At 47.1% G+C, this 25,911-nt stretch overlaps 2 protein-coding genes across 2 annotated transcripts in view; one reads left to right on the top strand and one right to left on the bottom strand.

Moving 5' to 3' along the window:
* Positions 1-3,738: 3,738 nt before the first annotated feature.
* LOC307185053 (putative POM121-like protein 1) lies at positions 3,739-6,183 on the bottom strand. The gene is made up of 2 exons (XM_079918837.1): positions 6,105-6,183; positions 3,739-5,873 (listed from the first exon to the last, which is right to left on the bottom strand). Exon 2 carries the CDS (start codon positions 5,805-5,807, stop codon positions 5,010-5,012), a length of 798 nt encoding a protein of 265 aa, XP_079774963.1. The 5' UTR covers positions 5,808-5,873; positions 6,105-6,183; the 3' UTR covers positions 3,739-5,009.
* A 1,021-nt stretch (positions 6,184-7,204) lies between these two features.
* LOC307185050 (uncharacterized protein) overlaps positions 7,205-25,911 on the top strand; it is a 266,990-nt gene continuing 248,283 nt past the window's right edge. The window contains exon 1 of the mRNA XM_079918833.1: positions 7,205-12,096. Coding sequence (XP_079774959.1) covers positions 8,221-10,143 — 1,923 coding nt within the window. The 5' untranslated portion in view covers positions 7,205-8,220 and the 3' untranslated portion in view covers positions 10,144-12,096. The remainder of the gene's footprint in view (positions 12,097-25,911) is intronic.

The raw sequence follows: 25,911 nt of genomic DNA, 5'->3' as shown, positions 1-25,911 counted from the left end.
ACAGGATGCACAAGAATATCATCTGCGATCAAGATAATCTGCCGGCCATCCGCAGCGGTGGTTCAGGCACATCAGAATCAGCATCTGGCCAAACAACAGGGTAGGGACACAAATAGCACCCCCACTAACCACTCCATTGAAGGTACTGTGGAAATAATACCAGCAAGTAGATTCAGGAGCAATGGCTGTAGTTTGTACAGCAGAGCCTGGGTCTGGCTGAGGGAGGATTGGGCAGGGAAGGTGCCCACTCAGAGCCGGTGCAGCCACTGCCCGCTCTTAGGCAGGCCTTAGTCCAAGCTGCTCAGACGATTGGTCAGTTTCTAGTCAGTGAGACCCTGGGGGCCTGTAAACCTCATCTGTTAAACCACCAAAACACCAGCCCAGTAGACCCTGTTCCCAGCTAATGAATATTAACTGCTCATCATCCAGGTTTGATCAGTTGAAGATGATGTTAATTCTCTGTGCAACTGTCATGTGGGCAGTTGGTTTGGAATGTCCTGGGTTTTGAGTCAGTTAGGGAGTCAAGTAGACTACTGGTCATTCAGGGTGGTCACTTGACCACCAGGAAGTCTCACTGCAAATCAGCTGCTAGAATCAAGTGCTGAGGGGGAAGGGAGGGGAGATGCACACATATTTGGATACCCCGGTCCATCAGGGGGTCTACATTTGGGGGAAAGACATTGTATTTGGGGTCAGGGATTGAAACGTAGAGCCAGGAGGTAGGTCCAGATTTGAGCCATTCTCTTGGGCCAGGCACCTCCTCCGAGTACCAGCTGTCTCCCTGCAGCATCCTTGGGGCAGGAGGATGTGGGAAAGGGAGTGAGGAGAGCTCTTGGTTTGTGTATCCAGGGCATGATCTCATGTCCATGTGTTCAGGAATCTCTATCCCTCCCCTGCCTCAGACCCATCACTCATCAGTGTTGTGACTCTGGGCAAGTTACTCAATCTGTCTAAATTTCAGTGCCCTGAACCATAAAATATGGGTCACAGCCCCTACTCTGCCCACCCCACAGTGCATCACAAGAAATAATATTCTTTCCATGAGCTCTAAAACTTCTTACTCATGTCATCAATGTGAAAAAGTAGGCTCTATCCTCCTGTTTGTAGCCTCCTAGGTGCCCTTTCTGGAGACGACCTACTTATTCTTCCAGGCATTTAATACTTGAACATTTATGTAGGTAGCACTTATGAAGTAAGTACCCATCATTTTTCTTCAGGCTTTGTATTTACTAATTTTTAGCCTCAGAACATAATACGAATAAGCAGGTCCTACTAATATTTCCATATCACTGGCCAGGGAACTGAGAAACAGAAGGGCTAAGTTACTAACCTTCCCAGGTACACGTGGCGTTCAAATAGGATTTGATTTCAGGCCATCAGGCACCAGCACCCATACTCTCCCTCATTGTGTTGTGCTGACTTTGTACTTGTCTCATGTAAATAAAGTTATTTTCCCCATGTGATCAGCCTGTTGGGTATTTTAAGTGCACGCTAAAATGCAAGGTCCATCTTCATAAGCCCTACTTTGATTCAGGGGACTCCCCGGGCAGCTAGTAATAAGGAGCTCTGAAGTTTGACCTCTGAATAAGTTAAGACTTTTGCCAGGAAGATGTCAACACCTCTCACTATTGTGACTGTATTTCCTAGGAACTTGTTTCAGGAATATGAAGAGAAAAAGACAAGGATTCAAACCAAGGATACATATGGGGATTGATCCTCCGTGAAGAAAATATACTGGCTGGCCCTCACCGTCATTCAACAGCTCAAAATGAACATCTGGTCCCAAAGGGTTGAGCCTCAAATATCATCCCATACAAGCCACTCCATTGAAGTCACTGTGAGAATTCCATCCTGAAACTGATCAAGAGTAATGACTATAAAAATGTTGTCATATTATCCTTTGATTGAGATATAATTCACATTCCATCAATTCACATTTTTTTTTAACTGTGTGATTCAGCTGCTTTTAGTGTACTCAGGTTTTGCAATCAACATCTCTAATTCCAGTATATTTTCATCATCCCCAAGAGAAACCACATACCTAGTATCAGTCATTCTCATTCTGTCCTCCCCTTTCACCCCAGCCCTGGGTCTTTCTGTCTCTATTGATTTTCCTATGCTGGACCTTTCATATGAATAGAACCACACAATGTGCGGACTTCTGTGTCTGACTTTTGCAGTAAGCAAAATGTATTCAAGGTGCATCCAGGTTGTAGCATGTATCTGTCCTTCACCCTTTTAATGGCTGAATAATAGTCATTGTATGGATATAACACATTTTATTTTTCCATTCCTCAGTTGGCGAATAGTTGGGTTGTTTCCACTTTTTGGCTATTATGAATAATGATATGACAATATAACACTCATGTACAAGTTTTCGTGTGAACATATGTTTTTTATTTCTCCTGGACATATACCTGGGAGTGGAGTTCCTGGGCCATACTGTATCTCTGTGTTGAACTTTTTGAGGAACGGCCAAACTATTTTCTTTTTCATATTTGCACCAGCGATGCTTGAAAGTGCCAATTTCCCCACATCATTGCCAACCCTTGTTTTTAAAAAAATTATATGGCACAATAGTGGGTATGAAGTGGTATCTCACTGTGGTTTCAGTTTGCATAATTTTGACTAATAATTTTGGACATGTTTTCATGTGCTTATTGGCAATTTGTGTCTTCTTTGGAGCAGTATCTATGCAGATTCTTTTTCTCATTTTTAAAATTTGGTTATTTGACATTTTATTGTTGAGTTGCCAGTGTTCTTTACATATTCTGAATACTAGGCTTTATCAGATATATGACTTGCAAACATTTTCCTTCATTCTGAAGGTTGTATTATGTCTTTCTTGTTGGTGTTCTTTGAAACACAAAGGATTTTAATTTTGATAAAGTCCAATTTCTTTTTCCTTTTGTTGCCTGTGCTTTTGCTATCATATTTAAGGGTTCATTGCCAAATCCAAGACTATGAAGATTTATCCCTTTTTTTCTTCAGAAATTTGTATAGTTTAGCTCTTATATTTAACTCTTTGATCCATTTTAAATTCAAAGCCTATTTTGTCTGATATTGGTATAGACACTCCTGCTCTCTTGATTACTATTTGAGTTTTCTCACTGAGTTTGGAATTCCCTTTTCTATCCTTTAACTTTCAACCTGCTTCATTCTTTTGATCTCAATTAAGTCTCTTGTAGACAGCATATAGTTGGGTCATATGTTTTTACCTATTCCGCCAATCTCTGTATTTTGATTGGAGAGTTTAATGCATTTACATTTAAAGTAATTGCTGACAAAAAAAAAGACTTATTTCTGCTATTGTGCTGTTTCTTTTCCATCTGCCCAAAGCTTTTTTGCCCCTCATTTCCTGCATTCCTATCTTTCGTTGTGTGTGTTTAGCTGATTTCTTACAATAAAATATTTAAATTACTTTCTCACTTCCTTTTGGGACTATTCTATAGCTATTTTCTTTGTGTTTACCATGGGGATTACCTTTAACATCCTAAAATTAAAACACTCTAATTTGAACTTATACCAGGTTAAACTCAACAACATCCAAGTTCTTGAAGCTAAAAGAGCATCCTACTATCTCAATGCAAAAGACCTTCTCCAAGACACACTGCAGTTTCTGCCTGGCTGGGACATTGCCCCAGAGTGGGGTTAAGTTTAAGGAGTCGAAGGAGGCATACATTTCCATCCTCTGGATCACTGCTCACCAAAAAATACATAATGCCAGGCATATATGTAATTTTGAATTTTCTACTGAACACACCAGGAAAATGAAAATGGTGAAGTCAATGTAAATAATAGATTTTTAATTCAGTATCTGCAAAGTGTTAGAATGTTTACATGTGGCACGAGAAATGTGGTCATATTACGAGGGCTTGAGAGCCGCGTGGGGCAAGATAGAGGACAAACAGCATGCACTTGAAACTCTAAGAAGTGAACGCTAACAGGCAGATGGGGCCTGGAAGTCCAAAGTTGAATAACAGCCCATAACAGGGTGATTATGGTGGGGTTTTTTTCCTGCCTCTGTCTCCCAGCTTAGGCAAGGCACGCAAAGTCCAGCAACAGCTGAAAGTTAAAACCATGGGATCAACCTTTTATTTCTAGCCAGACAAGTGAGAAAGTGGGGGGCTTGGATGTTGAGGAGTGAGGGGGTCATCCCCATTGGTCTTTTTCTCCCCAGTTACCACATCTCCCCTGCAACCTCAGTGATGGCAGAGGCCTTCACTGAGAAATGGCCTGTGTCTCTGGACAAAGGAACAGGTTAAGAGGCTCCTATTGTCTGAAGAGTGTGGGGGCATGCCCGTTATTTTCCTTTCTTTTCTCTTGCTATTTAAATTGACAAGAACAGATACTACACTTGATCTTAGCCGAAAGGCTGAGATGAAATAGACAAAATAAACTTTAAGCGAAAATTACTGTCAAGTATAAATTTTACTAATCTAGTAATTCCAAAGGACCAAAGAGCAGGGCAGTGGCTTTATTGAGAACCCAGGATTTCCGAGTGTCCACCGTGCTCAGTCACTTTTAAATCATCAGCACAGCCCTATAATTCAGAGATTTAGGTGAAGTGACTTGCCCAGGGTCACACAGCTAAGTGAGAGTCTTCTGGGACCAACAGTAACTTTTGCAAAGGCGTCTCTTGCTATACTTAATCACTGCCACCATCTGACACTCACATTCTTTCTTTTTATACTATTCTGTTTCCTTGGGTCAAAGAATCCGACCCCTGAATTAAGGTTAAATAGCAATTAGTGGCAGATCAAAAGCCAAAATCGCTTCAAGATATTCTTTTAATTCCCCCAAGTAATGCCTTTAGTCACAAAAATATAGAACAATATAGAAAATTACAAGTGACCTTAGTGTTCACAGGCAAGCACTAATACATTTTAATGTACCATGATCATATTAAAATAGAAATAACTATGAAACATTTTCTGCGGAGAAGCAGCCCCTGTGGCAGGCAGCAGAAAGGGACAGGAATGCTGCATGGTACCCAGGCCCCCAATGGCCTAGGTCTCACCCTGCAGCTCACTGCTGATGCGCCGGAACGCTGCTTCCTTCTCGGAGTCTAGGTCTTCAGTGGCGATAGGGAAACCCAGCTCAGGGCCTGGGGGCAGCCTCAGAGACTCCCCTTGCCGGGGCGGCAGCAGAGGAATCCTGCGTTTTCGGGGCCTGGGACTGTCAGATGTGCGGGAGCCCTTCCTCCAGGGCCCTTTCTGCCCTCTTGTTGCCTCTGCATCTTTGTCAGGCTGGCTTTTCCTCTGGGAAACCACCGGAGCTGCAGAGGGCGACGGAGGGCCCTCCTTGCTCCCTGTCTTTGCAGACTTCTGGGGCAGCCCTTCCGGTATGGCGGGACTCCTCCTTCTCTTCACTGGTAGGAAACCTCGGGTGGAGACATATGAGTTCGTGATGGCGTTTCTTTGGGGGCAGGAGCTCATGCAAGTGGTCTGCGGTCTCCTGGTGGATCTGTCTTCTGCCCTCTTGGCGTGGAGGTCTCTCTGCAGAGGTCCAGGCCTGGGCACGAAGAAAGAGTCCCCCAGGGGCCTAAATGCAGATCGTGCGCCCCCGGTGTCATCGGGGCGGCTTCTCTGGTCTTCGTTCCTCCCTGTGACTGTGGGGACTTCCTCCTGCTTGGCCATCCCTTGCCCGCTCTCTCCCAGGGCCCTCAACACCGTCTTCTCTGTGCTGTAGTTCAGGACACAGCTGGGTGTCGTGGCCGGCACTGGCTGACCCCGTGCCACACTGACAGTGACTGTGTCCACTGCGGACACTGAGCTGCGGGACGTCATGGAGGTGCGAGCACCCATCACTGCCTTCTTCCGATGGCCTCGCCTGCAGATGGAGATAAGGACCCCCAGAAAGGAGCGCAGGGTCTGCGGAACGGTAGAATGGGGTCTCAGAGACTCTGTGGCAAAGCGCAGATGGCAGAGTCACTGGACACTTGTGGGCTGGCCTGCGAGTGGATAGCCGGCCATAGACAGCTGGTTTACCCGGGGCAACCATGGGAAGTCGGTGGGCGCGGGGAGCGGGCTGGGGGCAGCCGAAACCTCCTGGCAGGTGCTGGTCCCCCAGTGCCCGGGGCGGGGGTAAGGGGCAGGGCTTACCTAAGTAACTGCCCCTAGAGAACTTGGGTGAGGTCGGTCCTTGGATAGAGAGCTGGGCTCCGAGCACTCTCCTTCAGCTGCCAACTCGGCCAAAAGCGGAGTGCGCTCTCTTTGGCCTGTTGCTGGGATGCAGTTCTGGAACCTGTGAGCGAACAATGGGCGTGCGTTGGCGGGGCGCAAAAGTTTAGGGAGGGGTGGCGCATGCGCAGAGTACACGTCAGGCCCTGGGGCGCACAGGTGAGGATGCGCGCCCCTGGACCATCTAGCGCTTCTGAATCTCCCCGGGGGTCTGAGGGCTGGAGGTGTTTGCCTTGAGGGTGATGAGCTTCTTGGCAGGACAGCTGCCCCTTCTCCCCCGGCCGGCTCTAACTGTACAGGATGGGTCCCCGGCCACCAGAACAGGAAAGCTGGAGAGCAGGGTACCTGGCTCAGCAGCCGCCACCCGAGGTGGCAGATTTGGCATCAGCGCCTGTGCGTCCGCCTGCCCTCCCACCTGGTAACATTGGAGGAGAGAGCCGCTAAGAACAGAAGTGCAAAAAAAAAACCCCAAAACAAACAAACAAAAAACCCCAGAAGTGCCCAAGCCAACCAGATCCTGCTTGGGGTGACAACTGAAGGGGCAGGCAGGGCGGGCTGGGAGGGACATATATACCAGGTCCAAACCCAGAAAGATCTGAAATGCACGAGTCAGAATGAAAGTCCAGAATCATCCTTGGGCTTTGGGCTGAGCTGGAAGTATAGCCAAACTCTTCAAGGTCTCCAGCTCCACCTGCAGTTTCTGCCTGGCTGGGACATTGCCCCAGAGTGGGGTTAAGTTTAAGGAGTCTTAGTTCCCCTACCAGGGACTGAACCCGGGGCCCCAGCAGTGAAAGTGCTGAGTCCTAACCACTGGACCGCCAGGCAATTCCCTGTATATGTATGAAAAAAGGATACCACAGTCTCAGAGGGTGGCGTTGACGTCATATAAAGGTGACACATATGACAGCTATAACAAAGAGTGGAAGGTAAAAGAATCTATATGGATGTAAGCCTTCTGAATTTTATTTAATTGGTAAAATATTAACTCTAGACTGTGAAACAATACGTATACATAGTGTTATTCCAAGAATAATTAAAAAATGACAAACTCAAGAAAATTGGATAACCTCAATAGTCCTATATTTAGGAATTGTGGACAAGATAGCTAAAACATTCACATATGTGTTTTGTGAAAAGTTTTTCTCTTGGTTAATTGCCTAGGAGTGGGTTTTTGGGTCATATGGTAAGTATGGCCCTCTCAGCCAGCCCTGGCCACCACTTCAGGTGTCACCCAGCAGGATCTGGATGGTGTGGGCACTTCCGTTCTTAGCGACTCCCCTCCAGTGCCGCCAGGGGAAAGGGCAGGAGGACGCAGAGGCGCTGCTGCCAAAGCTGCCGCCTCTTGTGGGAGCTGCACAGACAGCGACCTTACCCCACTTTGCTGGGCGGGGATCCCGTCCAGTACAGTTAGTTACCCCGACAGCACTGGGGCGCGGCCAGGGGAGAAGGGCCAGCTGTCCTGCCAAGAAGCTCATCACCCTCAAGGCAAACACCTCCAGCCCTCAGACCCCCGGGAGATTCAGAAGCGCTAGACGGTCCAGGGGCGCGCATCCTCACCTGTGCGCCCCAGGGCCTGACGTGTACTCTGCGCATGCGCCACCCCTCCCTAAACTTTTGCGCCCCGCCAACGCACGCCCATTGTTCGCTCACAGGTTTCAGAGTATAAAAAGGCAACAGGCCAAAGAGCGCGCACTCCGCTTTTGGCCGAGTTGGCAGCTGAAGGAGAGTGCTCGGAGCCCAGCTCTGTATTCACGGACCGACCTCACTCAAGTTCTCTAGGAGCAGTTACTTAGGTAGGCCTTGCCCCTCACCCTCGTCCCGGGCACTGGGGGACCAGCACCTGCCAGGAGGTTTCGGCTGCCCCCAGCCCGCTCCCCGCGCCCACCGACTTCCCGTGGCCGGCCCGGCTCACCCAGCTGTCTATGGGCGGCTATCCACTCGCAGGCCGGCCCACAAGTGTCCAGTGACTCTGCCATCTGCGCTTTGCCACAGAGTCTCTGAGACCCCATTCTACCATCCCGCAGACGCTGCACTCCTTATGGGGATCCTTATCTCCATCTTCAGGCGAGGCCATCGGAAGAAGGCAGTGATGGGTGCTCGCACCTCCACGACGTCCCGCAGCTCAGTGTCCGCAGTGGACACAGTCACTGTCAGTGTGGCGCGGGGGCAACCAGTGCCGGCCACGACACCCAGCTGTGTCCCGAACTACAGCACAGAGAAGACGGTGTTGAGGGCCCTGGGAGAGAGCGGGCAAGGGATGGCCAAGCAGGAGGAAGTCCCCACAGTCACAGGGAAGAACGAAGACCAGAGAAGCGGCCCCAATGACACCGGGGGCGCACGATCTGCATTTAGGCCCCTGGGGGGCTCTTTCTTCGTGCCCAGGCCTGGACCTCTGAAGAGAGACCTCCACGCCAAGTGGGCAGAGGACAGATCTGCCAGGAAACAACAGACCTCTTGTATGAGCTCCTGCCCCCAAAGAAACGCCATCACCAGCTCATATAGCTCCACCCGAGGTTTCCCGCCAGTGAAGAGAAGGAGGGGTCCCGCCATACCGCAAGGGCTGCCCCAGAAGTCTGCGAAGACAGGGGGCGAGGAGGGCCCTCCATCGCCCTCTGCAGCTCCGGTGGTTTACCAGAGGAAAAGCCAGCCTGACAAAAATGCAGAGACAGCAAGAGGGCAGAAAGGGCCCTGGAGGAAGGGCTCCCGCACATCTGACAGTCCCAGGCCCCGAAAACGCAGGATTCCTCTGCTGCCGCACAGGCGAGGGGAGCCTCTGAGGCTGCCTCCAGCTCCTGAGCCGGGTTTCCGGGTCACCGCCGAAGACCTAGACTCCGAAAAGGAAGCAGCGTTCCGGCGCATCAACAGAGCGCTGCGGGGTGAGACCTATGCCATCGGGGACCTCGGCAGCTCTCCCCAGCACAGGCAACCGAAAACTCCAGCCTTTGCCTCTGCTCCAGGCCCCCCAGCTTCGGGCGGCCCCGCACAAGCATCTTCTGGGTGTTCATCATCCAGAAATTCCACCGTGGGCACCCATGCCAGCACACAGCTGGGTTTTGGGAGCAGAGCGGCTGCCCTAGATGATCTGAGCTGCATGTTTGCAGCTCTCAGAGTGACATCAAGAAAGAGGGGGCCCCCGAGCACCACACACAGCAATGGGGGCAGCGTGGGCCTGAACTCCTGGGACCCTCCTCACCAGAGCCACCCCATGGTGACCACGGGACCCAGCCCTAAGAAGAAGCCTAGGTTTGGAGGCACTACTGCCCCCATCTTAATGCACATCCCTGGGGGCCCTGATTGGCAGCAGCGAGGAACCACCGCCTGTGGCAGCTCTCCCCAGAAGAGGAAACGGAAAGCCCCAGCCTTTGCCTCTGCTCCCGGCCCCCCAGCTTCGGGCGGCCCCGCACAAGCATCTTCTGGGTGTTCATCATCCAGAAATTCCACCGTGGGCACCCATGCCAGCACACAGCTGGGTTTTGGGAGCAGAGCGGCTGCCCTAGATGATCTGAGCTGCATGTTTGCAGCTCTCAGAGTGACATCAAGAAAGAGGGGGCCCCCGAGCACCACACACAGCAATGGGGGCAGCGTGGGCCTGAACTCCTGGGACCCTCCTCACCAGAGCCACCCCATGGTGACCACGGGACCCAGCCCTAAGAAGAAGCCTAGGTTTGGAGGCACTACTGCCCCCATCTTAATGCACATCCCTGGGGGCCCTGATTGGCAGCAGCGAGGAACCACCGCCTGTGGCAGCTCTCCCCAGAAGAGGAAACGGAAAGCCCCAGCCTTTGCCTCTGCTCCCGGCCCCCCAGCTTCGGGCGGCCCCGCACAAGCATCTTCTGGGTGTTCATCATCCAGAAATTCCACCGTGGGCACCCATGCCAGCACACAGCTGGGTTTTGGGAGCAGAGCGGCTGCCCTAGATGATCTGAGCTGCATGTTTGCAGCTCTCAGAGTGACATCATGAAAGAGGGGGCCCCCGAGCACCACACACAGCAATGGGGGCAGCGTGGGCCTGAACTCCTGGGGCCCTCCTCACCAGAGCCACCCCATGGTGACCACGGGACCCAGCCCTAAGAAGAAGCCTAGGTTTGGAGGCACTGCTGCCCCCATCTTACATCACATCCCTGGGGGCGCACCCAGGCAGGGCCCCCCTACTTCCAGCGGAGGGTGCAGCCCATGCCCAGCCAAGGCTGACTTTAGGGGTGTGTCGGTTCCGGCCTCTATTCCTATCAGCCTCAGCTCCACAGTGGGCACAGCAAGGTGCAGCCTTGCTCTTAGGGCCCCCTCATCACCTGCCCAGGGCGTGGCTGGACAAAAAACCACTGGGCCATCGACCAAGTCATTCTCCTCCAGGTCTCCATTCATTACCTTGGGGTTTAAGAGGAGGAAGTTGGCCTGAGCCAATAACTTTGCGGCGAGGCCATCAGTGTCCACCTCCTCCCAGGCTGGGCCTCGTGTGGACCCTGTTTCGATGTGAAACTTACAATAAAGCTTTGTTCTTGTTCTTTTGCATAATCCTCACGTGTCTGTGATCTGTAGATCAAGTGTGGAAAAGCACTGGCTTGTATGAGTGGTAACATGGAAAGCCAGACCTGTTGACAGTTTCCTGTGACCCTGCTCATGGGTTGTGAAGAGTAGCACAACAAGATGGCTACAAGGGCCCTATATTAAAAGTGTGTTTTGAGTTTAAACGATGCAGCCCGAAATAAAATGGGCCCAGAGGGAGGGGTAAACAGGGAGGGTCATCCTTGTCTGTTGTAATTGCTACTTCCCACCCACCTCTCTGGCCTGGAGGGGGCTGGGTCATCCCGAGCACACACCAGCCGCCCATACTCTACACGTTTAGTATTTTCTAATGTAGCAGTTTCTTTGACTTTTTCATTTTGCTTTAATAAGTCTTAGGCAAATCATTTACATGCACATCTCACTCAGAGAGTATATGTCCATACAACCTAAAGCAATCTACAGATCCAGTGCAATCCCTATCAAAATTCCCATGACATTTTTTACATAAATAGGAAAAACAATCCTAAAATTCGTATGGAACTGCAATAGACTTCAAAAGCCACAGCAACCCTGAGAAAGAAGAACAAAGCTGGAGGCAACACTTTTCCTGATTTCAAATTATACTACAAAGCTAGAGTAATCAAAATAGTATGGTACTGGCATGAAAACAGACACATACACCAATGCAACAGAATCAAGAGCCGAGAAATAAATCCACACACATACGGGCAACTAATTGACAGGGATCCAAGAATACTCAACAGGGAAAAGATAGTCTCTTCAGTAAATGGTGTTGGCAAAACTGGATACCCACATGCAAAACAAAGAAAGTGGACCCCTATCTTACACCATTTGTAAAAATTAACTTGAAATGGATTAAAGACTTAAATGTAAGCCCTGAAACTGTAAAACTCCTAGAAGAGAACATAAAGAGAAAGCTCCTTAACATTGGTCTTGGTGATGATTTTTTGGGTATGACAACAAAACCACAAGCAACAAAAACAAAAAGCAACCAATGGGACTACATCAAACTAAAAAGCTCCTGGAGAGCAAAAGAAACAATCAACAAAATGAAAAGGCAACCTAGGAATGGGAAAAAATATTTGCAAACCACATGTATGATAAGAGGTTAATATCCAAAATCTATAAGGAATTCAAACAACTCCATAGCAAAAAACAAACAAACAAACAAAAACAAATAATCTGATTCTAAAATAGGCAAAGCAGGGGACTTCCCTGGTGGTGCAGTGGTTAAGACTCCACACTTCCACTGCAGGGGGCATGGGTTTGATCCCTGGTCAGGGAATTAAGGCCCGCATGTCATGCAGCGTGTGTAAAAAAATAAAATAAAATAGGCAAAGCAAGACTAGGAAACAACTAAGTGTCCAACAGGTGAATGGATAAAGAAAATGTGACATATAGATATAGATAGATGATAGATAGATAGATAGATAGATATAGATAGATAGATAGATAGATAGATAGATAGATAATGGAATTTTATTCAGCCACATGAAAAGAAGGAAATCTGCCATTTGTGACAACACAGATAGACCTTGAGGGCATTATGCTAAGTGCATTAAGTCAGAGGGCAAAACATAAATACTGTATGAGATCACTTATATGTGGACTCTTTAAAAAAAAGAAGAAACAACTCACAGATACATAGAATAGACTGGTTGCCAGAGGTGGGAGGTGGGTGAAATAGCTAGCTGAAAGTGGTCCAAAGGTACAAACTTCAAGTTATAAGATAAATAAGTCCTGGGGATGTCATGTATAGTGTAGTGACTATAGCTAACAATATTGTTGTGTATTTGAAAGTTGCTAAGAGAGTAGATCTTAAAAGCTCTCATCACAAGAAAAAAATAATTTGTTACTGTGAGTGGTGATGTATGAAAAGCCATGGAAGAAGCTTAAATGCATATTGCTAGTTGAAAGAAACCGGTCTGAAAAGACTACACACTGGATGATTCCAACCATATGACATTCTGGGAAAGGCAAAACTATGAAAACAAGAGGACATGTGGCCCCAGTGGACACCACTGTCTCTCCTTTCAGGAGCCTCCAGGTGCTGGAGACCTTCCCTCCTGAGATCCAGGTCTTCATGAAGGACTCCAGTGGCCAGGGCAAGCCTTATGCCATTGACCCTGATGACTCCATCCACGACTTGAAAGAGAAGGTTGAAGAGGCTGGAGGACCTTACATGGAGGGTCCCAGGGCCAGAAACTGTGGAATCAATAGCTTCTCAGATTGCACATCAAGGATTGTGACACCATCATGCTCGTTAAGAGAGGCCCCACATCCCCACGAGTGCCAAGATCAGGCTGTTCATTCTGTAGACTTCTATGGTCATGTCCCCCTAGCTCACCCCTTTCTACCCAGACCACTGTGCTCTTTCTGAAGCACAAATAGAAACAGAATCCTCCCCTGCTTTAAATTCTCCAATGGCTCCTATTACCTACAGAATCAAGTTCAAGTTCCTTTGCTTGGCATTCAGGGTTCTTGACCATTTAGCTCTTGCTGACCTCTCAGTCTCTCCTTTGAGAGTGCTCAAAACATACCAGACGTGGCCAAACACTTGCAATTCCAGAACACTGAATGCTGGCTCACAACTCCATGACTTTGAGTCAACTTTCCTTCTCCCCCATGTTGTCACCATTCAAAGTTCAAACCTCTAAGTTATTGATTCTCAAAAGTATGGACCCCAGACCAGCAGAATCAACATCATCTGGGAACCTCTTTGAAATAAAAATTCTCAGCAGCTAGCCCAGAATTACCTGAGTTAGGTTCTCTGGAAGTGGGACTCAGCAATCTGTGTCTTAACAAGCCTTCCAAGTAATTCTGAGCAAATATGGAAGTTCCAGGGAGCTAACACCCCGGGGGTAAGCCTTGGCCCATTGAAAGACAGGAACCAGCGAGTGCAGTGAGTGCATACTCCCCTCCTCCACCTCTCAGGTGGATAATTTTGAGGCATGTTCTGCATTGCTCCTTAGAGGGTCCCCAGTGGGATCAAAGCTCAGCTGCCCACAGTAGTGATCAATTTCATGATATTTCTTGGACTGTTTTTTCCTCCTTCTCAATCCCCCACACCTGTCCCTTGGGATCATTTCCCAAAACAAGTCTCATGCAAATCCTTGTCTCAGGCTCTGCATTTGGAGGAACACAAGCTAAGAGAAAACCCATCTTTATGCATCTTCCTCCTTCCTAAAACCCAGCCCACACCCTTCCTAACTACTAGCTCTTCCCCCACCGCCATAGACATGTGCCCAACTGCATGGCATTTCTATAAACCATAAAACCAATACACAATCGACTGCATGTTCCCCCTTTTTTTTTTTTTTTGTGGTACGCGGGCCTCTCACTGTTGTGGCCTCTCCTGTTGCAGAGCACAGGCTCCGGACGCGCAGTCTCAGCAGCCATGGCTCATGGGCCTAGCCGCTCCGCGGTGTGTGGGATCTTCCCGGACTGGGGCACGAACCCATGTCCCCTGCATCGGCAGGCGGACTCCCAACCACTGCGCCACCAGGGAAGCCCCATGTTCCCTTTATAAATCGTTTTTTTTTTTCTTTTTTGGCCACACTGCGAGGCCTGCAGATTCCTAAATACCAGACCAGGGATTGAACCCTGGTCCCTGTCAGTGAAAGCCCAGAGTCCCAACCGCTGGACTGCCAGGGAATTCCCCCTTTCCAAATCTTGAAAGCTGCTGAACTCCCAGATATCTCATGAAAATGAATAATGAAATGAATCAAAACTAATATGTAAGGTCTATTGAGCAAAGTGGTGGCTACCAGTGGGGAGAAGGAAGTGGGGAGAGGCAAAATAGGAGGACGGGATTAAGAGGTACAAACTACTGTGTATAAAATAGATAAGCTCCAAGGACATATTGTACAGCACAGGGAATAGAGCCAATATATTATAATAACTTTAGTTTTTCAAAGGTTTATTATTTATTTATTTATTTAATTTATTTTTGGCTGCATTGGGTCTTGTTGCGAGACGCAGGATCTTCATTGAGGTGTGCGGGATCTTTCATTGCAGCACGTGGGCTCTTCGTTGTGGTGTGGAGGTTTCTCTCTAGTTGTGGCCTGCATGCTCCAGGACACATGGGCTCAGCAGTTGTGGCGTGCGGGCTTACTTGCCCTGCCACCTGTAGGATCTTAGTTCCCCGACCAGGGATCAGACCTGTGTCCCCTGAATTGGAAGGCAGATTCTTTACCACTGGATCACCAGGGAAGTGCCTATAATAACTTTAAATGGAGTATAACCTGTAAAAATATTGAATAACAATGTTGTACACCTGAAACTGATATAGTGTTGTAAATCAATTATGCTTCAAAAAAATGTTTTAAACTAAGATGTAAGGTCTGAATGTTTGAATAACTTTTGTTTGAACAACTTTTACATTGCCTTGAAGCTCATTATCTGTCATTATAAACATAGGACAAATGTTTGGAATCTCACTTTATTGTTGACTTTGGTTTGCGAAATTGCCACTGCTCTTTAAACAGTTATAATATAGGACTGTTTAAGGACCAGGCACTACCAAACTTTGAAAATATGGAGACTTTTAGAATTTATGTAATTAGAAATGTGATTCTTTCCGTTTGGGGTTAGCCAGTTGGAGAGTTTAAATTGAAACGTGTCATGATTGAGGGTTTTTTTTTCCCCCCCAAATGGTATTTAAGACAACAAACACCCTCCACCCCACCACTTCCTCCAGCTAACACCTGGTCTTTCTCCTCCCTTTCACGACAAAGTTCTTGAAAGTGTTATCTACACTCCTGGTCTCCATCCTCCTCACCCAACTTACTCTTCAACCCCGCACCTAAGATCTGGCTTCTGCTCCCAGCTCTCCCTTACATTTCACCCACAATGATCACCAGTAGCCTCTTGGGTGCTTCTCAGACCTATATTCCTGAACTTATCGGAAGCATTAGGCAATGTGGACAACTATTTTAAGCTCTCTGGCTTAAACAGCTACCCTTGTAGACCTCCCCACTTCCCACTCCTCCTTGTATCTTCCTCCCTTTGTTAATAGTACCCTCCATCCATTACCCAGGTACCCAAGCCAGAGAGCTGATAGCCATCCTGTCTTCTCCCTCACCTCCTACCTGTAGTCACCAAGTCCTGTTCACCCTTCCCCCAAGGTAGACCTAGAATCCCATCCCTTCTCCAGCCAAGTCCGGGTCACCTTCCCTCTCACCTGGATCACTGTACAGTGTCCTGACACCTCTCCCTACATATCTACCCCTGCCCCCTGCAATCCTTCCTCCCCACAGAAGCAGCCAGACCAATCTTTCCAGAATGGTCATTTCACCTCTGGTCGCTCTTCTGATTTGCCACTGCCCTCAGGACAAAGTCAGCGCAGATTCACCTCATATGTGACCCAGTGGATCACTTTCTCTTTCCTAGAAAAATGTTTCCACTTGGCTATCAAAACACACTCCGGATTTTTCTTCCACCTCCCTGGCTACTCCTTCGCATTCTTGTTTGCCGGATGCTTGCCTCTCCCCAATCACTTAATACTCTTAAGTGTTTCAGGGCCCAGTCACTGGTCCTTTTCTTGCCTTGCTCTATACTCGCTCCCTTGGTGAACCCACCCAGCCTCATGGCTTTAAATATATCTATGCTGGTCATTTGTATCTCAACCCCAGACTTCGTCCCTGAAATCCAGACTCAAATATGCAATTCCCTAGCCAACTCAGATCTCATTAGACACTCAAGTTTGCTTCCAAAGCCGAACTCCCGACCTTCATGCCTACACTGTGCCCTGGCCCAGTCTTTCCCTTCTCAGTTAAGGACAATTCTATCCTTCCAGTGCTAAGGCCAAAAGCCTTAGAGTGGTCCTTGACTCTAATTTTTCTCTCACATCACACTCTATCCTTTAGCAAGACCTGTTTATACTCAAAATATAGCCAGTGAAATGATATGAGGTCTGGGATTCACTTCCAAATAATACAGGAGGGGAGATGTGGATGGAGATATCATTGAAACAAGATTGTCTGTAGGTTGGGACTTCCCTGGTGGTCCAGTGGTTAGGACTCTGTGCTTCTACTGCAGGGGGCATGGGTTCAATCCCTGGTTGGGGAACTAAGATCCTGCGTGCCGGGTGGCCAATAAAAATTAAAATGGGCAGAAGACCTGAATAAACATTTAAAAAACTGTCTACAGGTCGATAATGGTTGAAGATGGGGGATGGTACGTGGAGGTTCATTGTATTATTCTACTTTTGTTCATGTTTGAAATTTTCCATAATAAGAAAATTGAATCATACCACTTCTCCCTACCTTTCACTGCTACCATTCTGATCCAAGGCGCCACATCTCTTGCCTGGACTGTTGTAGTAGCTTCTTAACTGAATTCCTGCTTCTGCTCTCACCTCCACTCCCCACCCTCTGCTTTTAATCCAATCTTCCCAAGAACAGCCAGTGTGATACCGTTAAAATGAAAGTCCATCCATGTCCCTCTTCTGCTTGGAACTCCCCAGTGGCTCCCCATTTCAATCAGAGTAAAAGCCAAAGTCTTAGTAGTCTTCAAGATCCTACACAATTTGCCCCCTACCCTTGTACTCAAACCTCATCCCCTCCCACTCTCCCCCTTTGATCATTCCATTCCAGTCACACTGCTATTCCTCAATCCCACCAGGCATACTGCCGCCACAGGGCCTTTGCACTTGCTGTTCCTTCTCCCATTCTTCTTTAATTGTTTTTATTTATTTTATTGTTTTTAAATTTTTGGCTGAGCCGGGTCTCAGTCGCGGCACACGGGATCTTTCGTTGGGGCGTGTGGACTTCTTAGTTGCCGCATACAGACTCTTAGCTGTGGCATGCATGTGGAATTTAGTTCCCCGATCGGGGATCGAACCTGGGCCCCCTGCATTGGGAGAATGGAGTCTTACCCACTGGACCACCAGGGAAGTCCCACTTTCTCTCATTCTTCCCTCTGACATACATACCGCTCACTCTTCGCCTCCTTCATGTCTTTGCTCAAATGCATGTCTTTGCTTTTCAGACCTTCCCTAGCCACCTTTCTTGAGACTGAACCCCTGAACATTGCCACTTCTCACCCCCCCGACACACGTAGTCAGTACCTTTTAACCTCTTTCCCTGCTTTATTTTCCTGATTAGCACTTATCACCATCTTAATTATTATAATGTTACTTATTTATCCTGTTTATTATCTGTCTCCACCATTAGAGTGTTAGCTCTCTGCAGTCCGAGAATTTTGCCTATTCACTGCTGTATCCCCAGGACACCTGCCTGGCACATAGCGGGCACTCAACAAATGTTTGTTGAATGAATGAATGAATGGCATTCCGAGTTTCAATCCCTGCCCACCTGTCCAGGCACAGCTCTCCCCTCTCCCCTCCCTGCCCTCCATGCCAACGTGGATCTGACAGCCAAGTCCTGGCACATAGCAGGATGGTTCACACTTCTCAGCCTTATCCTGTCTTGTGCCCTCTGTCTCGTGGCCGCATTCCCAGTCTTTTAAGACTCATCTCAAGCAGGTGTTCACTGACACCACAGGTGACCCCAAAGAAACTCTTCTGCCTGAATTTCCACCAAGTTTCTGTGCCCTCTTTTCTCCTAGTACACAGGACACTGGACTCTCTGTGTCTCCTCTGTCTCCCCCACTGCTCTGGGAGCCCCTGGGGCAGGAACCACGTCTTACATTGTCTTCTTCGCACAATGTCTGGCACCCAGCCAGCACTCAATAGATGTACAGTGAACGAATAACAATACTTGCATTTACTTAATGTTTTCTCTGCTAAATGTTCTCTTGCTTAATCCACACAACCTATGGGGTAGGTATTATTCTTAAACCCATTTTAAGGATTATTTCTGTGAGGGTCAGAGAGGTTAAGAGTCTGGCAAAGGGCAGACTGGAATTCCAGAGTTTGTTCTGCGGAACCCTAGAATTCCCACTGTTCAGCCCAACCTCCAGCGAGTGCCTGCTCTTACTGAGCCTGTTTTGGGTGACAAGCTTGTGGGGATGGGATTGGTGGATACCATCCAACTCCCATCTCCTGGGGGAGTTGTCTTTCCCAGGGCCATCCTCAAGCCAGTTTCAGTTTCCAAGTTGTAAAAGGGAAACTAAGAGGTGAGAAACGAAACCGACAGCAGAAAGGGTGACTAAAAGCCCCGCCTGTTAAGGTGGTTTCACCCAGTGTCCCTTGGTACCCCAGCTGCAGTGAATGGCCTCCAGGAAGAGGATCCCCTGGTCAGCCAGACACCCCTTGTTTCCTCTTCACTCTGGTCCTTTATTCCACAGGGTGCTGGAGGTCAGCTGAGGAGGAGTCCCCTTAAAGAAGAGTGTGTGTGCCAGGAGCTGGGTAGGTGTGTGGGTATAGATCTAGCCACCAGTGGTACTCTCAAGACAGAGATGGCAGTGCCCCCGGAGCTCTTTGTCACCCCAGCTTCCAGGCTGAACTCCTTCGTGGCTCACTGCCTGCATCCCAGCCAGAAGTGGAAAAAAGAGGTGTTGGAGACTGTGCAGACCGTGGAGCAGTTCCTGAGGGAGCAGAGCTTCCAGGGGGAGCATGGGCTGGACCAGGAATCGGGGGTGCTGAAGGTGGTCAAGGTGAGACTGGTTCCCTCCATCCCCAGGCCAGGGCTGGGCAAAATGCAGCTTGTGGGTCTACATCCCTGAGGATGCTGGGACCTGTTGCCTCATTATCTCTAGCCCATGCTACTGACATCTCAAGACACTCCATCCCAATGCACTGCTGCCTTGAGCAGAACAAGTCCAGTAAGGAAGCTAATAATAATAGTGTACTTTTTTGGATGCACTAGCCTAACCCCTTAACATGTATTATGTCTAATTTGTGTACCCTGTGAGGTGTGTATTATTCTTTTCCCATTTTACAGATGAGCAGAATGGGAACTCAGTGATTTAAGATCCATAATGACCAAACGCAATGCAAGGTCTCTGATTGGATCTTGATGTGAATGGACCATCTGTAAAATATAATTTGGGAACAATTGGGGAAATTTCAATATGGCCAGAATATTAAATAATATATATATATAAGGGAATTGTTTTTTTAATATTTATTTATTTTATTTTTTTATTTTCTTGGCTGCGTCAGGTCTTAGTTGTGGCAATGCGGGATCTTTTGTTGCAGCGTGTGGGCTCGGGCTTCTCTCTAGTTGTGGCGTGCGGGTTTTCTCTCCCTAGTTGTGGCGCGTGGGTTCCAGGGTGTGTGGGCTTTGTAGTTTGCGGCACACGGGCTCTCTAGTTGAGGCGTGGGAGCTCAGTAGTTGTGGCACGTGGGCTTAGTTGCCCTGCAGCATGTGGGATCTTCGTTCCCTGACCAGGGATCGAACCCGAGTCCCCTGCATTGGAAGGTGGATTCTTTACCACCGGACCGCCAGGGAAGTCCCAGGGAACTGTTTTTTTGAGGCGTAATAGTTTTGTGGTTATGGGGAAAATGTTCTCTTTTGTTGGACACAAATGCTAAAGTATTTAGGGACGATGGTCCTTAGCGTTTGTAATTTACTTTAAAGTGGCTTAGTTGAAGCAAATATGGCAGAGTTTAGACTTGTTGAATCTGGGCGGATGTATAAGTGTTCATTGTATTCTCTTTCTATTTTTCTGTTTAAAATTTTTGATAATGGAAATTTTTTTTTAATGGAAGCTCAGAGAGGTGAGGTCACTTGCCCAAGGTCACACAGCTAGTGGTGAAGCTGGGATTTCACCCAGGATCTATCTTACTCTGCTCCAGGCTGCCCTCACTGAGCTTTTTTCCCCCAAGCCCTTCCTGCAGCTGCATCATGTCACCTCCTGTCCTAGCTAGGATAATAATGCAAGAGGGTCAAAACTAGAAAGGTGTGATGAGAAAAACAACTTTGAGGAAAAAATTTTGTTTTTCTGAGTGGCTGCCGAGGCATTTTACAGTATGGTGACCCTACTAACACCAAAAGTTCAGAGTCTGGACTTTTAGATAGGTTTAGGGTATCCCCACAGGTTCCTGCTTTGCCTTCCCCGGTGGAACCTTTTAATATAACCACTGAGTGGGCTTCCCTGGTGGTCCAGTGGTTAAGACTCTGAGCTTCCACTGCAGCGGGCATGGGTTCGACCCCTGGTCAAGGAAGTTCTGCATGCCACACTGTGTGGCCAAAAAACATAAATAAATAAAATTTTTTAAAAATTTAGAGCTAAGCGGGTTTTAAATAAAAGTTTTTAATGTAAATTGATACAGCCACTATGGAGAACAGTATGGAGGTTCCTTAAAAAACTACAGATAGAACTACCATACGACCCAGCAATCCCACTACTGGGCATATACCCTGAGAAAACCATAATTCAAAAAGAGTCATGTACCAAAATGTTCATTGCAGCTCTATTTACAATAGCCAAGACATGGAAGCAACCTAAGTGTCCATCAACAGATGAATGGATAAAGAAGATGTGGCACATATATACAATGGAATATTACTCAGCCATAAAAAGAAACGAAATTGAGTTATTTGTAGTGAGGTGGATGGACCTAGAGTCTGTTCTACAGAGTGAAGTAAGTCAGAAAGAGAAAAACAAATATCGTATGCTAACACATATATATGGAATCTAAGGGAAAAAAAAAAAGAAGGTCATGAAGAACGTAGGGGTAAGACAGGAATAAAGACACAAACCTACTAGAGAATGGACTTGAGGATATGGGGAGGGGGAAGGGTAAGCTGTGACAAAGTGAGAGAGTGGCATGGACATATATACACTACCAAACGTAAAATAGCTAGTGGGAAGCAGCTGCATAGCACAGGGAGATCAGCTTGGGGCTTTGTGACCATCTAGAGGGGTGGGATAGGGAGGGTGGGAGGGAGACGCAAGAGAGAAGAGATATGGGAACATATGTATATGTGTAACTGATTCACTTTGTTATTAAGCAGAAACTAACACACCATTGTAAAGCAATTATACTCCAATAAAGATGTTAAAAAAAAAATAACCACTTAGAGTTAAGCCTGTGAAAAGTTAGTAGCCTCTGCCCCAATCACCTTGTAAGGACTAGGTGCTTGCTACCCCGCTCTAGCTCCTGCTGGCTTGTGACCTGAGGTGGAAGACTGCCCTTCCCCCGGCTCACTGTGTCCCTTTGCTTCTGGGATATATAAGTAATAAATCATTTTTTTTTATTTTTTAAATTAATTTTTGTTGGAGCATAGCTGCTTTACAATGTTGTGTTAGTCTCTGCTGTACAGCAAAGTGAATCAGTTACACGTATACATATACCCCTCCTTTTTAGATTTCTTTCTCACTTAGGTCACCACAGAGCATTGAGTAGAGTTCCCTGTGCTATACAGTAGGTTCTCATTAGTTATCTATTTTTGAAAGTAATAAATCTTATGACGCTACTCCCTTTGTATGGGTGTATTGGAACTGCACCTTTCCTCCAAATGACCCCGGGGGTTTCATTTCCCCACAGAGGGAGTTTGGATGCTGAGGGAGCTACCTGCCCACACTGTGTGGGCGGCTTGTGCCCCTGGCCAACGAGATATTAACACTTTATTTGGGCTTTAAACTCTCCCCCAACCCCTGAAAATCTGGTAAGCTGTGCTGGTCCACAAGAGTGAATGCTTGTCCTTGGGTTTGAATAGGTTTGAACTGAAGCAAGTCATGAAGCCTGTTCTAGAACGCTCTTCCCTCTCTGCCTATATCTTACCACTGGAAAAGGTGGGAAGGGCAACACAGGCACAGCCTTCAGCGGGATGTGCTCTGTGCCATTCCCAACCCTCTCACATAGGGCAGAAACACCCCGCCCCTGCCAATTCCTGAGTTAAGCCCTCACTTCTAATGTGACTGTATTAGGAAATAGGGTCTTTAAGGAGGTAATTAAGGTTAAATAAAGTCATAATGGTGAAGCCCTAATCAGACTGGACTCGTGTTCTTATAAGAAGATAGAGACATCAGCGGCCTCTCTCTGTCCATGCACACACACAGGTAAGACCATGTGAGGACTCAGTGAGAAGGCAGCTGTCTGCAAGCCAGGAAGAGAGGCCTCAGAAGAAAGCAACTCTGCTGGCATCTTGATTTTAGACTGCAAAATTCCAGAACTGCGAGAAAGGAAATATCTGTTGTTCAAGCCTCCGGTCTCTAGTATTCTATTATGGCAGCCCAAACAGACTAATGCACCATTTTATGTTGGCTTTTTTCCCCAGGAGAACAGTACCTATAACAGTAGACTAGCATCCTGGTCCCCAGGTCATTTTGGTTCAGTTAAATTCTTAAAGTAGCACTTACATCTTACCTCACACTGAAATAAATCCTTTTGTAGCATGTGAGTGGCACAGAGTGGAGCTTAAAAGATTTAGTGGGCCATCAGGCTCTCTCTAACCCACCCCTTGAACCTGTCTTATACCATCTTCTTTGCTTCCCAGTCCAAACCCTGTGTTCCAGTCTTTTCCCTGTCCCCCATTTATAGTGCCCACTCCTTCCTTGCCCAGTTGGAATTTTCTCTAGCTTCCATGCCGACTGCCCAAACCCCATCTCTTCTTCAGGGTCATCCTAAGCCCTACATCTTTGGGGCCTCTTCTCAACCTTCCAGCCAACCTCTGCATCACTCTGGTACTTCCTGCCTTTGCAGAAATTTAACAGAAAGAGAGGAGGGGATTGGAGGCACTGTGCCTAAGATCTCAGGTAGATGAGATTCTTCCCTGCAAGCCAAGTGTCCGGCTGTAAACAATACCTTCAGGGCCTAAACAGTGAATAGAGGGATAGAAAGTGACTTGACTTTGGTGTATGTATGTGTTTATACCCATATATGTGAAGTCTGTGTTCTTGGAGTAGAGCCCCATTCATTTAGAGAAAAAAGAGCCTGCTCCAAATTCCCCATCTGGAACTAGCAATTTGTCCTTAATGAGGCACATGTATAACACAGGTTATAGATTAAGACTGACCTGAAGAGAGCACACTGACTTTCGTCTAAGCACCTCACACGTCAAAGACAGCTAGACGTGGAAGAAACCAAGAAATCAAGTGTAGGATTTCCCAAACTGCAGTCAGTTACTAGCCACATTAATAACTGTTTTAAACCTTATTCACATTGCATCAAAGGGATGCTTTGATGCACTGCTGAGGTCTTCTCAGCAAAGCTCACGGGAATTTGGTATATGAGGATCCACACTAGCGATCCATTTCACCGGTGTCAATCTTTCTGGACAGTTTGGGTGGAAAGGACAATTCCTGAAGGTGTGATACCTTCACCGCATGTACTAGCATTGGGCCTTGCTTGTGTGTGTGTCACCGACTTCAGCCTGGCTGTAGCAATAATAGCTAAGATACTGTAGAGCTGAGAGGCTATTTAAGTATTTATAGATATATACATAAGGTAAAAGCACCTAACTTTTTTCTACCTATTGCTTACTTTCCACAGCGGTGTACACACCACACTTTAGGAAACAGTGATGTTGTCCAATTTGTCTTCTCATTTGAGGATGAGAAATGAAGGTCTGGAGACCTTTCATTGCTCAAGGTCATTCGAGTGTTTAAGGGCAGGATGCTGGGGCTCCTGACTTCCAGGGAACCTAACTTTTCTCTGAAATTATACTGCCCCTTAATCTCTTAGCAGTACATAAAACAAATATTGGTGACCTCGTGACATGCCAGCCCTTGGGTGAAATGGAGATCTGTGACTGGCTCTCAAACTTTTAAGAAATGGGAGTCTAGGAAAAAAAACCCCAAACAGTCATGCAAAGACTCACTGGGCTGGGAGGGGAGCCTGTGGTCGTCTAGCTCAGTGCTGGGCTGAACCCTGGATCGTCCAAGGAGGGTCTTGGAGGCCTCTCTGGAGGCCAAGAAGTCAAGGCATAAGGGGGAATAAGGCAGGTTTGCTTCTGTGTCTTCATGTTATTTTCATGTAAGATAGCACTGAAAATTTCAAAAGTAACACTGGAAATGTGCTGTGCTTGTCCATTTTCATCGTATAGATAATGACATGAAGGCTCAAAGGGGGGATCGTGTTTTGCTAGTTAATAACAGACAACATTCCTCATCCAGCATTCCTATAGCTTAAAAAAGCAATAGAGGCAAGTGTGTCCATGAACGTGGGTTTGTGGTCATGCAGATTTGAACTTGCATCCCAGCAGGACTTGAATGGAGTTTTTCTCTCCAAATTAGGCAAATTGTTTCTCCAAGCCTCATGGAGTGGTCAGTGTTGTTATAGGGGAGTGAGGTAAAAGCATTTTCTTCACCATATCCTGCCCCAGACATGTTATCTGAAAGGAAGGAAAGAAGGAAAAATGGGAGGGATATATGGAGAAAGAGGGAGGAAACTAAGGTGGCAGAGAACATTCCTAAAAGTCCTCCATGATACTTCTGCTGTGCTTCCACACGCTCCTTGGGACCTTGCTTGCCAACAGAAATGTTGATTAAGCACTCTGGTTCTTATGTACGTTCTGCATTGGGAACACTTATAGTTAGGTTTCAGGGCTCTGAACTCCCCAAACTGGGGAACTTGTCATTAAAAGGTCCTTTTAAAAAGCACAAGTGCCCCCAATTTAATGGCATTAGATTTTGGCAATGATTTCTTGAATATGACACCGAAGGCACAGGCAACAAAAGGAAAATAGAGAAATTGACTTCAAGAAAATTTTTAAAACTCTGTGCATCCAGACCCTATCAACAGAGGAAAAGGGCAATTGCAGAATGAGAGGAGATGTTTGGAAATCACATATCTGATAAGGGATTAATATCTAGAGTGTACAGAGAACTCCTAAAACTCAACCACAAAGCAAACAACCTGGCTAAAAAATGGGCAAAGGACTCGATTAGACATTTCTGCTAAGAAGATACATAAATGGCCCATAAACACCTCAAAAGATGCTCAGCATCAGCGATCATTAGGAAAATGCAAGTCAAGACTACAGTGAGACACCACCTTACACACATTAGGGTGGCTACTGTGAAAACAAAAAATAACAAGGGTTAATGAGGATGTAGGAAATTGGAGCCTTGTGCACTACTGGTGAGAATGTAAAATGGTACAGCCATTGTGCAAAATATTATGGTGGTTCCTCAAAATTAAAAGTAGGATTACCATATGGTCCTGTTCCACTTCTGGGTATATACCCAACATAACTGAAAGCAGGTTTTGCAAGATACTTTGTATACCTATGTTCATAGCAGCATTGTTCACAATAACTAAACTGTGGAAGAAACCCAACTGCCCACTGACAGATGAATAGATAAGCAAAACGGGATGTATACACAACAGAATATTATTCAGCCTTAAAGA

The sequence above is a fragment of the Stenella coeruleoalba genome (assembly GCF_951394435.1).
Source record: "Stenella coeruleoalba genome assembly, chromosome: 3".
Classification (NCBI taxonomy): Eukaryota; Metazoa; Chordata; class Mammalia; order Artiodactyla; family Delphinidae; genus Stenella; species Stenella coeruleoalba.
This window is presented reverse-complemented; position numbering and strand designations above follow the sequence as displayed.